Here is a 14,431-nt window from a genome sequence, read left to right on the forward strand (position 1 = left end):
TGTGAAAAACGCCGACTGTTGCCAAAGGCGAGCAACCTATTCGTGGGCAGAATGCGCTTCTTTCACATGTAATAGTAACGTTTGGCGCCTCGTGCATTAATTCGGAAACGAAGAGCGCACATATTACCAGAAAGCTGCAGTCAACGCATTTTGTTTGCCGGAAATCGGGTCAAATCGCTCACAACGAAGCGATGATGTGCGCGCTTGTACACGCGCGGACAGCCGCCTATCCACACTAGCGCGGCGACGGTGCTGCCACCTGTAGCCCGATCTCGCCGCGAATACCACATACTTCACTACACATGGACCCCTCGTCACCACGATCACGACCGGATCCTATAACAAGTCATGACCAGCTGCTGGTGCTCACTGATCACGGTGATGATGCCCTTGTTCAAGAACTGTCAAGAACTTCTTGCACACATGCACACGGGTTCGTGAAACGTGCGTGCGTTCTCGGGACACGTATAGGCACTACATATCAGCTTACCGCTTCTGGTGTTGGTAATACCCACGTTGCCATTGGCAGCGTTACCCAACCGTAAACAACTGGTTATATAACACATATGCGGCTCTTCAACATATATAAGTGTGCGAATAAAATTTATACAGATCTTTAGCGTCATTTTGTAACGTGTCGCTCAGTAAAAAAAAGTTACGCCACAGTCGCCTACCCGCAGCATGCTTCGCATAACATCTACTCCCACAGTACGTGGGATCTGCCGAATTTATTATTATTATTATTATTATTATTATTATTATTATTATTATTATTATTATTATTATTATTATTATTATTATCATCATCATCATCATTATCGTTATTATTATATCATCGGTCACCACAATAAACTTAAATGTGAATAAAAAACTTTTTACGCATAAGTGTAATATACGAGATCTCCGCAGCCGGTTTATAAACGTGGTGTCGTTTCATATGAGCACTGAAAAGTGTGGTCTAAGTCGTTATTATCCGTACAGGAAATTCTGAAACCCCGTGGGGCGTTATTCAGTCGCCCCAAAGTAATCTAACCTAACCCCTTTGTTATAGTATGTATTCAAATTCGCATATAAATTCGTGGCAATAATAAATGCTATGGAGTCCAGAACAAGCTGACCAAGCGTTCAATATACAGAGCGAAATTCTTATCCGCACCGAAGTGCAGGATAGGTGTTCTATGTTAGAAGCTGTTCTCTCCTGCTTTTCTGCGTAGCAGTGACAGGGGCAGATGACAGACCGCACAGAGCTCTCGTGATCACGGTTTATTCAAATCAGTATCTGCTGTGCTGTGCTATCTGTCTATCAAAGTTATTGACATCAAGTCCTTATAACATGCACAAAATGCTCCGTCTAATGAAATGACATGAATCGATAATTTATAAGCAAGTATTGTTTTGTTGACAGTACTCACGTTGTAAAGGAACCCTTGTATTGAAGAGGAGGACATCTCAGAGCTGCCAAATTGTCTCCAGCTAACAGCAACGGTGTGTTTTATTCTATGCTGAAACGAACAGGTGGGCGAGTGTAAAGTCGTTCTGCGTGCGCTTTTCTGCAGGTAAGCTATATGCTCCAAAACGCGTTAACAGTTTTTGCGTTCTTTCCCTGCAAAAAACAAAACATAACACTGTTATCCCGTCATAAAAAATATGATGTCCTGCTATTTGATGCAGATGTAGGAACGCCGCCCACAGAGGTAACTACAAAAAAAAAGGGGCGCAAAAGTGTTGCACTAGTTAGCGCGTCTTCTGGAAAAATATGACGCCAAATATGTATATCGTTTTAGGCGACTGCATTGTGTTAATATATTTCCTTTTTTCTCTTATTTTTTCATCTGGCACTGAAACGTTCGTTTACTTTTAAACCTTTAATTTATGCTGGCGGAAAAAAAGGACCAATTCGCGAACAGTCCTAGCTAGTCGCATTGTTTCGAATGTCCTGTTAATAAATTTCCCGTAACGATGAAAGAAATTCCGCTGCGGTACCGCAGTGGTTACAGTGCTCGGCTGCTGACCCTAAAGACACGGGTTCAATCCCGGCCATCGGTGGTCGTATTTCGATGGAGGCGAAACGCTCGAGGCCTGTGTGCCGTGCGTGGTCAGAACACGTTAAAGAACCCCAGGCGCTCGAAGTTATCCGGAGCCCTCCGCTACTGCCTATCTCATAGCCACAGTCGCTTTGGGACGTTTAAACCCATGAACCAACCAATTTACATTCAACTCGCTTGATATCACTTTAACGCTTGCTCCACTGTTGGTCGCACATTTGATTCACTTGCATACCCTTACTACTTTAACTTTCACTCGCATTTGATTTACATTTAATTAACTTTAATTGCCATTTGATTACCTTTAATTCACATTGATTGACCTTATGCACTAATTATCACTGCTAATTACTTGATATGCCTTTACTACATTAATTTATCCCGATCCCCCCTCCTCACCAAAGCTTTCTGCACCTAACCAGGAGTAGCACTGCCTCTAAGATCGGCCCACCTGACTTTGGTACCATTCGCGTTCACGCCGCCAGACGCCAGGTTGTTTTACTCATGAGCAATACCATGCTTTTGCTGTGCCCTTAAAGTGAGCTGCGTCCTCTCACTCACCTGCGCGTGCGTAGTCTAGCTTGAGATTATTACGTCGTGCGCCGCTATTCGTAGGCAACGAATTCCTTCAGTTGACTTGTTGCGCCCGGCACCAGCATTTCCGTGACACGCAGTAGTCATGACAACCGACAGAACTTCACCGTTCACGCAGCTTTTTGCTGGCCTTGGTGGTATGTGAGACAGCTGTGCCACTTCAGCATAACCGCATATTTGCTGCGCACGCTTTTGCCCCCGCTAGCAACAGCTGCAACGTAGACCGGCCACGTGGATTGTGACTCGTTATAAGGAGCACCAACTAACTAGTAAAACTGCACGAAAGAAAGAAGCGGAATTGATCAAGAGCTCGTTTTCTTTGTTAGACGCAACCTAATGATACCAAAAGAGAATGAAGCCGAGAAAGACATAAGGGACGTTTTTTGTAGTCTTTCAACTGTAGTGTAGTTACTATGATACAAATGTGAAGAATGTGCACGAAAAGACAACTTGCCGTCGGTTGGGACCAAGCCTACAACCTTCGCATAACGTGCCCGTTGCTCTACCAATAGAGCTACGGCGGCGGTCGTCGTCCTCCCGTCCACTTTAATGGCTATTTGTGTGCATGTAAACCTAAGAGTGGTAGCCAGCGCTTTTCGTAGCCATGACGGCGTGGAAGACCAACGGTTATCTGCTTTGCCTAGCTCCATTTCTTCCTCCTAATATCATCTGGGATATCGGCTACCACTCCTTGCTCTCTAATACATCGTATTGTTTGTTTGTTTACGTTTCTTTCCTTTCTTTGGCGGGGGAGGGGGGGTCTCTTTTCTGTTTATTTCATTCCCCCTTTCCCCTGCGCAGGGTAGCCAGCCGGTCTAAGAAATGGTTAACTTCCTTGTATTCTCGCCTGTTCCTTCCTTCGTTCCTTCCTTCTTACTGTTTTCTTGCATTTTAATTGTACCCCTACCATTTTCAGTTCCTCAACTTCATCTCGACTTTATTTGTTAGCCTCCTGAAGAATTCAACGATTGTGTGCTTTCCTCGCCAAGGACAGCGCTAAACTGCTGTTCATTATCTGATAACGCCTACTGCGTGCGATCCAGCCCATCGCTCCAGCCATCCTTGAATTTATATGCCAGATACACAACGAGCCCTCATTTGCTTTTTTCAGCTATACAAAGGGCGGATGAACGCTGAGTTTATAGGTAACAAAAATTCCCGTAATAATTCATGTTATCACGAATATTTATTACCGGTTAAATAGCTTAAATGTATTTGCCGCACAGTTACTATGGCGTCAGTATACGAGGGGTTCAAGATGCGAGAAGTGGAGAAAGACGACGAGCCTCATCGGCTGTGGTGCAGGACGGATGTCGTCTTAGTCTGGGCGTTTCGGAGTAGTGCGTGGGAAGACCACCTCGTCTCTCAACAAGCGTTCGAAGCGCTGTGACCGTGCGGCTGTTGGATATGGCCGAGGAAGACGGTTTTGTTGAAGAGCCCCCCGGTGAGCGCGAGCCTTGTGCGACATAACATCTGCTCATAGCCGGTTTCAATTTGTATCGATTCCTCGTGTGTTCGATGTCTTGTTTTGTTTTGTCGCCTAAAGGATACTGGTTCATACACACGAGGGGGGCGGGCCACACTGACATTTATAAAGGGAAATGTGAACCCTATGAAACGTCCTAAAGAAAGAAGAACGAAACGCGATGTAAATAAAAAGCGAAAGAGTGAAGAAATTCAAAAAGCCGTAGGATAAAAATGGAAAAAAGAAAAATAATTAAAAAAGAGGAAAAAGTTGGTTTCGGTGGTCGGTAGCCCCAGCAGCGTACTCTTCCGGTTGCTTGAATGAATTTGTGTGGCGCAGTCATAACAGCACTGTGGCTTGCCCTAACGTATCGGCTCCAAACGAGAACAGGCTAGAAGTAGTAAAAGGTAAACCCAGCCTACCAGTAGGCATTTCAAGAAACATTCTGCGGAGTGAGGCGGAACGATGGCATGATAGAAAAAGTGATCTATCGTTTCCGGTTCATTGCAAATTGCACAGAGGTTCGTTAATGAGAATTCGTTAATTCGATGTCACTAAGGCTATTGCCATTTGAACTTCTTCCTCTATGTGAAATGGTGAGGCAGAGGCTCTCCATGTTAGCAGAGATTCTTTTTTTCTTCGAACTCTTAACTAAAGAAGCACAACATACTGCCTATGAACCCGATATCTTCGTTAGTATGTGTGCTTTTCACGTGTGTACCGCATATTCTAAACGACCTGTGAATTTTTTTATTTAATTCACTGCATGACTTCAATGGACTTAGTGGGTTTGATAGACTTGGGTGTTCTAGCTTGTGATTCTGGACTGTGATGAGGTAGCTTGTGTCACGAGATGTGGGGACTGTAGGGTGATTTTGTAATGTATTGTACTTTCCGATGTGTGCCTCTTAATTGCACGTAGAAACCCACAGGAGTAGCCAACTCTTCTACAAAATGTGAACTGGAGAGTACAGACCTGATTGCAACGCCTTTCACACGTACCACAGCGGCATTCCCAATTTCACTGTAGCTTATTTTCAAGCGTTGCGTGATCATGCATACATGCTTTAGATCTTTAAGGGCATAGGGTAAGGCAAAATTTGAAAAAAAAGATATGACTTTATTTTTTCTTTTCAATTAGGAATGTGTGTCCCTTTGTGGATATTTTGCACACTTGTGCTTTTCTTGAAAAGTGTTTTTTTGTGGCCTAAAACCAGTTTTTCACAAAGCTAGTGGTGAGTGAACATGCATCCCAGGTCAAGGCCCTCGTATGCTCTCGTTCTTACGGTCCGTTTTTCTAAAAAAAGAAGCTTCGTGTACAAAAGCCAAATTGCTTGTCTGGAGTAAGCTGTGTATAGGAAATTGTTGGGTAACTTCTAAGGCAGTCCGAAGACGCTGCACGCCTTTTTATGCGCACTTGTTCTTCGAAGCGCGTCTGTTCGAACACTTACAGCTATAATTTCATTACACCTTGTACCTGTCGTGCCTGTCGATAAGTTGAGATGCTGAGGGTAAAGAAGGTCTTCAGCAACTGTGAATTTCGTGGCAACCAATACAGTTCTCTTGTAAACCCGAATAAATGCCGGCGACGCACTGAGGTGCTGAACGCTGAACCAGCAAGCTCTTCATCGTTGAACCTCTCAGTCTTTTCAGTGTCCTTCGAGGCCAATCGCGTGCAGGGTGACAGCGGGTATGCTCTTATGGACATGAATATTATTTGTGATGCAGTTAGAACGAATTGCGCGTGCAAACTGTGCGATACAAGTGTTGAGCTAATGGAAATTGCGACGCAGAGTATTTGCTGTCTTTGTTTAGGCTTTAGAGTCATCAGGATTGCGACATTGGATATTGTTGTTTCGTTTAATGATGGCAGTATCGCATGAGCCAAAATTCTAAAATAATAAGGATTGCAGCCTGGCCAAAATACAGTGAATTTGCTGGGAAAAGTTGGCCACAATCGACGATACATTGCGAACAGAGCTGCACGAGAGCTCACAAAAGAAGCAAGGCAAGCAAGACGACAGGCTCGAGAGTGAGAAAATGACTTTGGCATTGATTACCAAGCTCGTAGAAACCAAATAAAATAGTTGAACGTTTTTTGTGGCAAAGCGTGTTCGCTTTTCAGCCGTTTTCTAACTTAGTTTCACAAAATCGTGTTTTTATTACTTAGGTACCATTATTTCTTATGTGTTCCAAGATAACCGGTTGGTTGATTATTTTTCCTTGTATTCTGCACAAGTGGATACAACCACTGTACCAGAATTGAAATTATGCACTTGACAGTTCTTGTGTAAAAAATTTTGAAAGATGCAAATTAACTACACATTTTGGTCCTAGTGGTAAAATATTCACCAAAATTCTAATATTCGTTGAAGTTTAATAAATCTGTGCAGTCAAAAACAGCGGAAAATTTGAAAAAACATTATATAAGTACTATGTGTATATACCTTTTAGTCACTGAGAAAACAGTTTCTCAAAATGGTCAAAAATGCGTGGGTCGTATAGGGCTTACCCTGTGCCCCTAATTCACTGTTTCAAAAAGCCCAGCAACACGTCCCACCTGCTGTCAGCTTCTCTTTCGATTCGTGCTTACGGATAATTTCACATGGACTTAATATTGAGTACAGCTTCCTTGGTTTATTTTGCCCTTGAAACAAGAAATAGATCGCAGTGCACTATCTGTAGATAGTAGATGCTAGTGGTGTACGATACCCCGGTGGCCCTCATGAAAGTAACAGCAAGCTGAACGCTTCTAATGCAGAAACATCTGACGGTTAAAGACCTGCCTTCTAAGCCTCCCCCCCCCCCCCGGCCTTTTCTTTTTGTTCCGAAAATGGTCTCCATTCATAAAAAAAATGTAACTTCATCAGCCCTAGAATGTATACCGAGTGACGTCATCCTCACGACGTCAAGACGCACTCTGTGCGCCACCGCGCTCGTCTCTTACACCCAGATACTCCGACGCGCCCAGGTCAAAGCCTGCCAGTTAGCAGCGCACCGTACCCCCTGGTTCGGCTGGTGCGCAAAGGCAGCACGCTGTCCAGTCAGCTGCACTCGCCTCTGCACCGGGGCGGCTCTATCCTGACCTCCCCGAAGCACACATGCAGTGCGCGGGCAACGTCACCCGCAGGAGCGGGCTCGACCAAGCAGGACACACCCGACACTGGCCCTACATGCCTACGTCGGACGGGCAGCGGTGACGTCATCATCGGTGAGGGAGCCCCTTGCCTTGTACCGTACGCACGGATTATGGGCGTGAGCACAGCTGTCGTCAGGGTGACCCGTGACACCACTGAAAAGCCTGTGGGACGGAACAACAGCGAAAAAGTAGGACGCGGACCATATCTTGGCTTTGCGCTGTTGATATGTCACTACGTAACAAGCCCAAAACGCACTTGTGAAGTTCATGGGGGTACAAGTTGAGCACAGTTTTTAGTTCATTTGACGTAATATGAACAGGACGTAAAGCTGCGACCACGGCATCTTGGTACTATTGGGAATTCTAAGACGCGGTATATTTTTCTCGGTATATAAACACGGTATATAAACCCGGTATATTTTTCTCAATCCTAGCAATTCATAAACCACACACACCAAAGTTGTGTAATAGAATTCTTACTTTATTCGGAAGTCCGTAGGACTTCCGAATAAAGTACGGCCTCTTTTTTATGTTTGTGAATGTCTGGCTTTTCTCTCTCTCAGAGACCTGGTGATTCAGATGAGTAATTAACTTACACGGTCAAGTCAAATAACAAGTGGGTGATTCCATGACTTAAAGTTGGCCCCAATATACCGTCAGGATGACGACGTTCGTACTCCTATGAATCTGATGGAGCCCTAATGAGATGAGTCCGTGACTCTAAGAGGAGCTGTGTGACTCTAATTTCAGTAAATCAGTACACGTGAACCAGCCGGAGTCTTATATTTGGTGAGTTTGAGTACGAGTGTTCGCTGCTAATTAGAATTTTGCTTATGCCGGTTACGACAGTGCCGGAAGCAGAAAAAGTCTTTTATATATTTTCAGAAAAAAAAACATTTCAGCAGAAAACATATATCCTGGACAAATTTCCTTTATTCTGCGCACCTATGCTACGCAGTGATATTGCTCCTTTATACGCTTGGTTTCCACAACTTACCCTGCACAACAGCCTGCGATTGTCGGAAAGTCTAGCGCGTCACGCCTGCTGGGCGAAATCCAGCCTATCGTCATTACTGTGAGACGTTCATCTTTACCTCCAGGAGGACCTAATTACACACGCGGTTCCCCCCAAAAAAGCAACTATGCGGTGTAAATGGTGGTTCTTAATGTTAAAGTTTTATTTTACTTAAGGCAATGATAAGATCACTGAGGTGATACTGAAAATGTCGCCCACCAGCTTTACGTGCGACGCTGTTTATGTTGTTAAACGGTCGATGGAAGTTTACTTAAGTTATATGTGCAATACAGGCCTATTCATACGCTACGAATATGGCTCCTCCAAGATGCTGTAACGCATGCTCGTTACAGCATCTTGTTCGCAAAAAGCCCTTTGCAAAAATTTGTATATCTTGGAGTACTGGGTGAGCTGACTTCGTGGGGTCAGATTAGAAAGGACAAAAAGAATGAAAAAGAATATGATCTGCACCAGATACGGTGACTGGTGAATTCTACCATTTCGTGCACTTCCCCTCCGCTTTGAGAATGAAACATCTTGATTGTACAGCAGCTTCTTGATTCAGCCTCTTGTAAGTACGACACTCTGTGAATACGGCCTCATTTTCGTGCGAGGCACCGCGAACACGACCTTTCGCTCGTGTGGGCCGTGCTCTCGGGAATTCGGCCCTGTAATAAACTGCGGTCACAATGCTTGCCCGCAGGCGAGGTGGTGCTTATGCAGCCTCGGCGCGTGTTCGGGGCGTCGGGCGAGGGTGCCACCGACATGGTGCAAGTGGAGCTGGACTCCATGCGGGAGTCTCCGCCGCCGCGAAACGGACCAAGCGACGAAGAGGCGCCGCTCTCATGGTGAGCACATTGACCCTAGCGTGCGCTTAAGTCCAACCCCAAGTTAACAAACCCGAATAACTGCAATAAAAAAATTATTTATATCAAACAAAAGAAAAATTTTGCGAAGTGTGGTAGCGGTAAATGACAAGGGGCCTCGATAAAGTATCAGATTGCCATATAAGCCCACGATCGAGAGAGCATCAGTTATTGGAAAGCGTCGCATGCAAATGCGTATATATGTGACCGGCGCGCCTTCGAGGGCCGCAGTTCTGTACGTTCAAAGAATCGATTCGTTCCGGCGCCGGTGCCGAGTTTTTCACGTACGACGCCGCCACCGCTGTAATCTGTAAACAAGCTTCTTTTGAAAAAGTCAAGTGCTCAATATGTAAAATACCTTTCACATAACGAACTGGATGATGGATAGATCGGGGCACCCGCTGCCCGATGAGCGGTCTTTGCTATCGACGCTTAGCGAAGCTGAGCAAGAGCTCCTTGCCCAGATAGACATATAATATATATATATATATATATATATATATATATATATATATATATATATATATATATATATATATAACCAGTTGCAAGATGTTCTTTAAGTTCACTACAGACGCGTTCACGCATATCAAACTTCCTGTTAATCTATGTTTCGCGCACAAGCAGCTCTGTCATAACAGGTTTAAAAGCCGTTCCTTCTCCTCCTCACGCTGTCGGCTCCAGCGCCGTCACCACTTTCCGCCGCTATCATTGATTATCGCTTGTAAAAAGTTCATATAAATAGGGCCAGTAGGCGCTTTGCACCCATGTAACTCGACGATCGAAATCGGAAATTTGTTTACTTACGTCACTACAGTGGAGTCAATACTCGAAGGAGTATAACAGTGCTGTGAGCCGTGGAGGTACCTACATACATTGCTGCAAGATAAGGCTTAAAAAAACAACGCAATATGAACATCTTAAGTTCTCGCAAGGACAAAGATTAAATAAGTTCATCTACACTACCCACAATCCACACGGTAGCTGAACGACAGCAGCGCCAGATTCCCTCTAGTAACTTCTCTGAGAAACTCACCTGCCACTGACAGTGCGAGATGTTAGCAGATGGGGCTAGCTGATTGATCGTTATAGCATATGGCAGTGCACATCGAGTGAAAGGACGACACAGAACATGTGTATCTAAACTTTTTATGTCTATTTTTGTTTCGCTGCCTCTTTGTTTCGCTGTCATATATGCTTTTCACGTCTGTGTATGTTTCATGTCTCTTTAGTTTTGCTGTCATATATTATATTCATTTGCATGAAGAATATCATAGCTTCATAAAGCTGTTTAATCTCTGCAGCCACCATGTTCTTGGTTGGCGCGGCTCCATTTGGGGAAAAGGCGAGTTGAGCTACCAAACTTAGAACGACAGAAAATTGGGCTAGTTGGCACGGCTTCATGATAAAAGAAGGCAGGCGTACAAACACGGACACAGGAGAAGAGATAAGACAAGACAAACGAAGGCTTTTGTCTTCTCTTGTGCCCGTGTTTGCGCGCCCACCTTGAGCTTACAGTTGAGAAAGGGCACAGGTAAAGATGATAACGAACTGCCCCATATGTTTGGGGTGCTACTGGTCCGATAAGGCTCAACAGAGGGCTATGCCATGGTCCCAATTTTCTCTTACCTGCATGCCGCTAACTCTTCAGTACAAAGCGACCTGTGCAGCCGTAGTCCCTCGCTGCCTTAAGCTCAGTGCATCGCGTGGCGAAAAATAGGCTCCAAAAGCATCCTTCCAAAAGAGAAAGAATTTTCACCGAACATCTGTGACAGGTTTACTGTTATTGCCGCGAACCTTTCCTACAAACCATGCGAGGCGAAACTTCTGTGTCAAAAGAAAAAGAAGAGCTGCCTTTGTAACCAACGGTATACCTAGCACTAATTGCCGCTATATCGGCTTGCTTTCCCATACAGCGCACGCTCAGATTCTCGCTTGAGTGGCAGCATATCATCAAGGCGGTTCACTCTTCCTAGCAGTTTTGACAACAGCACAAGTGGATGTGTGCGAACGAAAAACAACCAGTGCTCTACGGGTAGTTCACCTGTTCTTGTTGGCGACTACAAGGATAAGTTCTTACTGAAGAACTGAGTACTTGGTCGGGCTTGGTTTGATTACCTGTTCCATACGTGTCGGAGATACAAAACGGCCTTCTATACCGAGGCAAAACTTAGGAAACCCGGCTCACGTTGTAGCTCAATCTGGAGCATCGACTGGAAAAGAGAAACGAAGCGCTCGAAACGCAGGATCTTTGAGAGCCTACTATATCAAGCACGTTGCTGGTTCTTTGATGTGAAGTGCGTTTATTAAATGAGGTAGGGGGCAGGAGGTACAAAATTTTGTCCTTCGCTTAACTTGCCTAACGGATGAAATAACTTACGCTCCGAAGATGGTTAGTTTAAGAGAAGAGGTTAAGGAGGCGGGGAAAATCGCGACAAAAAAAAAATCTCGGGTCGCAAGATTAAGGGGCTCGTGGTACAGTACAAGACGGTGTACTCCAAACTTTCGTTCCTGTAAGGGTTAGCGGTGAAATCAAAAGACGCCGTGATCCAAGATGGCGATCGCGGTCTGTGCAAGGAAACACATAGGCGTAAACTAAGCACTCAACGGTGCTTCCTGTTATCTCTATAGTGTCTTCACTACATGACTGTCTTATAAAAAGCATTCTATTGGGTTTGATCATATTGTTGCGTAGTGGCGCTGCTCCTTACAGTCGTCATCATCATCCGCCTGACTACGCCCACTGCAGGGCAAAGGCCTCTCCCACGTTTCGCCAATTAACCAGGTCATGTGCTTGCCGTGGCCACGTTATTCCCGCAAGCTTACTAATCAGATCTGCCCACCGAAGTTTCTGCATCCACCTCGCGCGCTTGCCTTCTTCTGGAATCCTGTCTGTTACTCTAAATGACTAGCAGTTATCTTTCTTGCTTTCGTGCTACATGCCCTGCCCATGCCCATTTCTTCTCCTTGACCTCGACTAAGATGTCTTTAACACCCGTTTGTTACCTGACCCACTCTGCTCTTTAAGGAGAAGTGCTCTTTACATTAGGAGGTCATGAATGTTTGTAGGGGGACAAGCTCCTTCAGGCAATCTGCAATTCGTCCTTCTCTTATAAAATGTACATACGTGTGTTCTTACACATTAAATAACCTTCACACCACTTGATTAAAATGTGCAAAAAGAATGTTAACAACGCGTACAGTGTTCAAAGCAGCATTTAATCACCAGCTTCTATCTTGTAGGATAAAGAGAGGCACGTCAGCTGGCAAGGTAGCCGCAATCGTGTTTGTAACGATAATGTGGCTCCTGCTGGTCGCTGGAGCGAGCACCTACTACTTCATTGGTGAGTTACGAAAATCGCGTTATATTTTTCATAACTAGAGAGCCACACTTCAATTCTTTAAATAAATGTGTAACGTTACTGCTGCGATAACCGAACGCTAATTAGATTCTCACTCAAAGACTGTCCGATGAAATAAGATCTATTTTTAAACCAATTCTCGGCTATCATTAAAAGAGCACTACAATTAGGTTTTGGTTGTAAAAATCAAAGCACAAAATAAGTGGGCTCGTACTAACTACATACAATAATTCGTATTGTTCACCAGGTGTAATGCGATCGGAAGCCCGAACTCACTTAGTACACGTCAGTTATGCGCAGTTAGTTGAAGCACGACGTGGTTGATTTGAAGTAAAACGTAGCCAACGGTGATCGGATCAACATTCGTATTCCTACGGATAACTTATATGGTCAGCGTGGCAGAGAATGGGGAGACACTTTCGTGGTGCCAAAAAAGAAGAAGAAAAAGAAAGGGGGAAGCGCTGTTTTATGGGCCCCTTGGCCATTTCTTCTTAATATTAGCCGCTCTTTAACAAGTTCGAAAATGCAGTACCTACTCGCCTTGTATTCAACACTATATAACTTACATAGGTTATAACTTGTCAAGAACCCCTTGTATAATCTCGATTTATTTTCATGTGTCTCTCTTCGAAAGCAAAACTTAGAAAATGTAACTGTTTCTCTATGTAAACAGCGAAATCTGCACAGTGGATGTGTCAGCGAGTTTATCAACGCCTTGAAGGAAATAAAACAAAACCTTTTAACAAATCATAGTACTAACGACGACGGGACAGGATGGACGCAGGTCTCCTCAGCAGATATTACTGCCCTGATAAATTTTGGGATTCTTTGAAATGCAAGGCTCACCCAGCCCAGCCTTCTAAATTAGGAGGCCCTGCCACTGTATAGCTTAGGTGATGAGGTGTTGCGGGGCTAAGCTCCAGGATATGGGTCCGAATCTTTAAATCAATAATAGGACGCAGGAACGTGCGTTTAGCAGCTAGGAGGTTTGGAGTCGGCTGTAAGGTACTGCGCTTCGCCTGGAATCATTGACATCAGTCGAAATTAAAACGGAAAGGCGTGATAGTTGGTATATCCTTCATACTTAAAAAAATTCAAAGCGCTAACGCACGTGTTGCGCCATTCTTTGTCCCTGTCGGGTTGGCGCTTTGAATTTTTTAAGTATGAACCGTCGACATTATTGTGAATTCATGAGAGAGAGAGATAGCAAAATATGCTGACGTCCTAGGGCTGTAAAGTCAGTAGGATGTAGCTTCCCATAAAACACAGACATGAGGGCGGTGTACATGTTCTGGCGGCTCCCACATGTGGCAGCCGAAGCGATCACAGGAACGGAATGAGTCATTGTATCATCACGTCACTCACCTCTTTGGTACTGAAAACGATACTGGTTCGCAGAAAGAAGTATTGCGGTAAAACGTTTAGGGTTCTTTGCAACCGTCAAGCCTTTTTGTTTAGAAATGTTTTGTCCTTTATTTGCGGGGAAAGAAGGTTACAAATACTCCTTTACAAGAACCCTAGAACAAGGCTGCGTTTCTTTGTTTTTTTTATTTGTTTTTTGCACGACGCTACCTCAAAACGTCACAAAATATCCCCCCCCCCCCCAAACTCCTTATTATTGAACTTCTTCACCATGAAATGCACTGCTATCAATGTACACATGCAATGTGCGCTTTCCTATTATATTTGTTTACCATCGTAAGTGACCCGTTCAGGAAAGGCGTGCGCCATTGCACTTCATCTGACCTGACTCCGGCGCGGTGCTGCTTCCTCTGACGGCGATTCGTTTCTTTTTTTTTCATTAAATTCATTTATTTCTTTCAGAATCCGAGTTAAATGGCACATCATCAAGTCAAGGCACGGCACGGCTATTAAGTAACAGCCTGGCAGCGATTTACAACGCAACACATCATCACTGACGTCCATAAAGGCACCTGTCATCTTT

At 44.5% G+C, this 14,431-nt stretch overlaps 2 protein-coding genes across 2 annotated transcripts in view; one reads left to right on the forward strand and one right to left on the reverse strand.

Annotated features, from left to right (window-relative positions):
* The window catches only part of LOC119382625 (cytochrome P450 2A12), a 17,036-nt gene extending 14,312 nt beyond the window's left edge, over positions 1–2,724 (reverse strand). The window contains exons 1-2 of the mRNA XM_037650411.1: positions 2,607–2,724; positions 1,413–1,502 (exon numbers count right to left, since the gene is read on the reverse strand). Of these exons, the coding sequence (XP_037506339.1) occupies positions 1,413–1,448 (36 nt within the window). The 5' untranslated portion in view covers positions 1,449–1,502; positions 2,607–2,724. The remainder of the gene's footprint in view (positions 1–1,412; positions 1,503–2,606) is intronic.
* Positions 2,725–3,953: 1,229 nt separating this feature from the next.
* Positions 3,954–14,431, forward strand: LOC119381134 (uncharacterized). Its single transcript, XM_037649107.2, has 5 exons — positions 3,954–4,083; positions 7,058–7,315; positions 8,962–9,106; positions 12,368–12,468; positions 14,311–14,431. The coding sequence occupies exons 1-5, from the start codon at positions 4,047–4,049 to the stop codon at positions 14,403–14,405; spliced, it is 636 nt and encodes a 211-aa protein (XP_037505035.1). The 5' UTR covers positions 3,954–4,046; the 3' UTR covers positions 14,406–14,431.

Source organism: Rhipicephalus sanguineus, chromosome 2, assembly GCF_013339695.2.
Source record: "Rhipicephalus sanguineus isolate Rsan-2018 chromosome 2, BIME_Rsan_1.4, whole genome shotgun sequence".
NCBI classification, from domain to species: Eukaryota; Metazoa; Arthropoda; class Arachnida; order Ixodida; family Ixodidae; genus Rhipicephalus; species Rhipicephalus sanguineus.

Coding starts and splice junctions, on each gene's coding strand:
- LOC119381134 (XM_037649107.2), top strand. CDS start 4,047: ATGGCCGAGGAAGACGGTTTTGTTGAAGAGCCCCCCG. Junction 7,316..8,961: donor CAGCGGTGACGTCATCATCG/GTGAGGGAGCCC, acceptor GCTTGCCCGCAG/GCGAGGTGGTGCTTATGCAG. Junction 12,469..14,310: donor GAGCACCTACTACTTCATTG/GTGAGTTACGAA, acceptor TATTTCTTTCAG/AATCCGAGTTAAATGGCACA.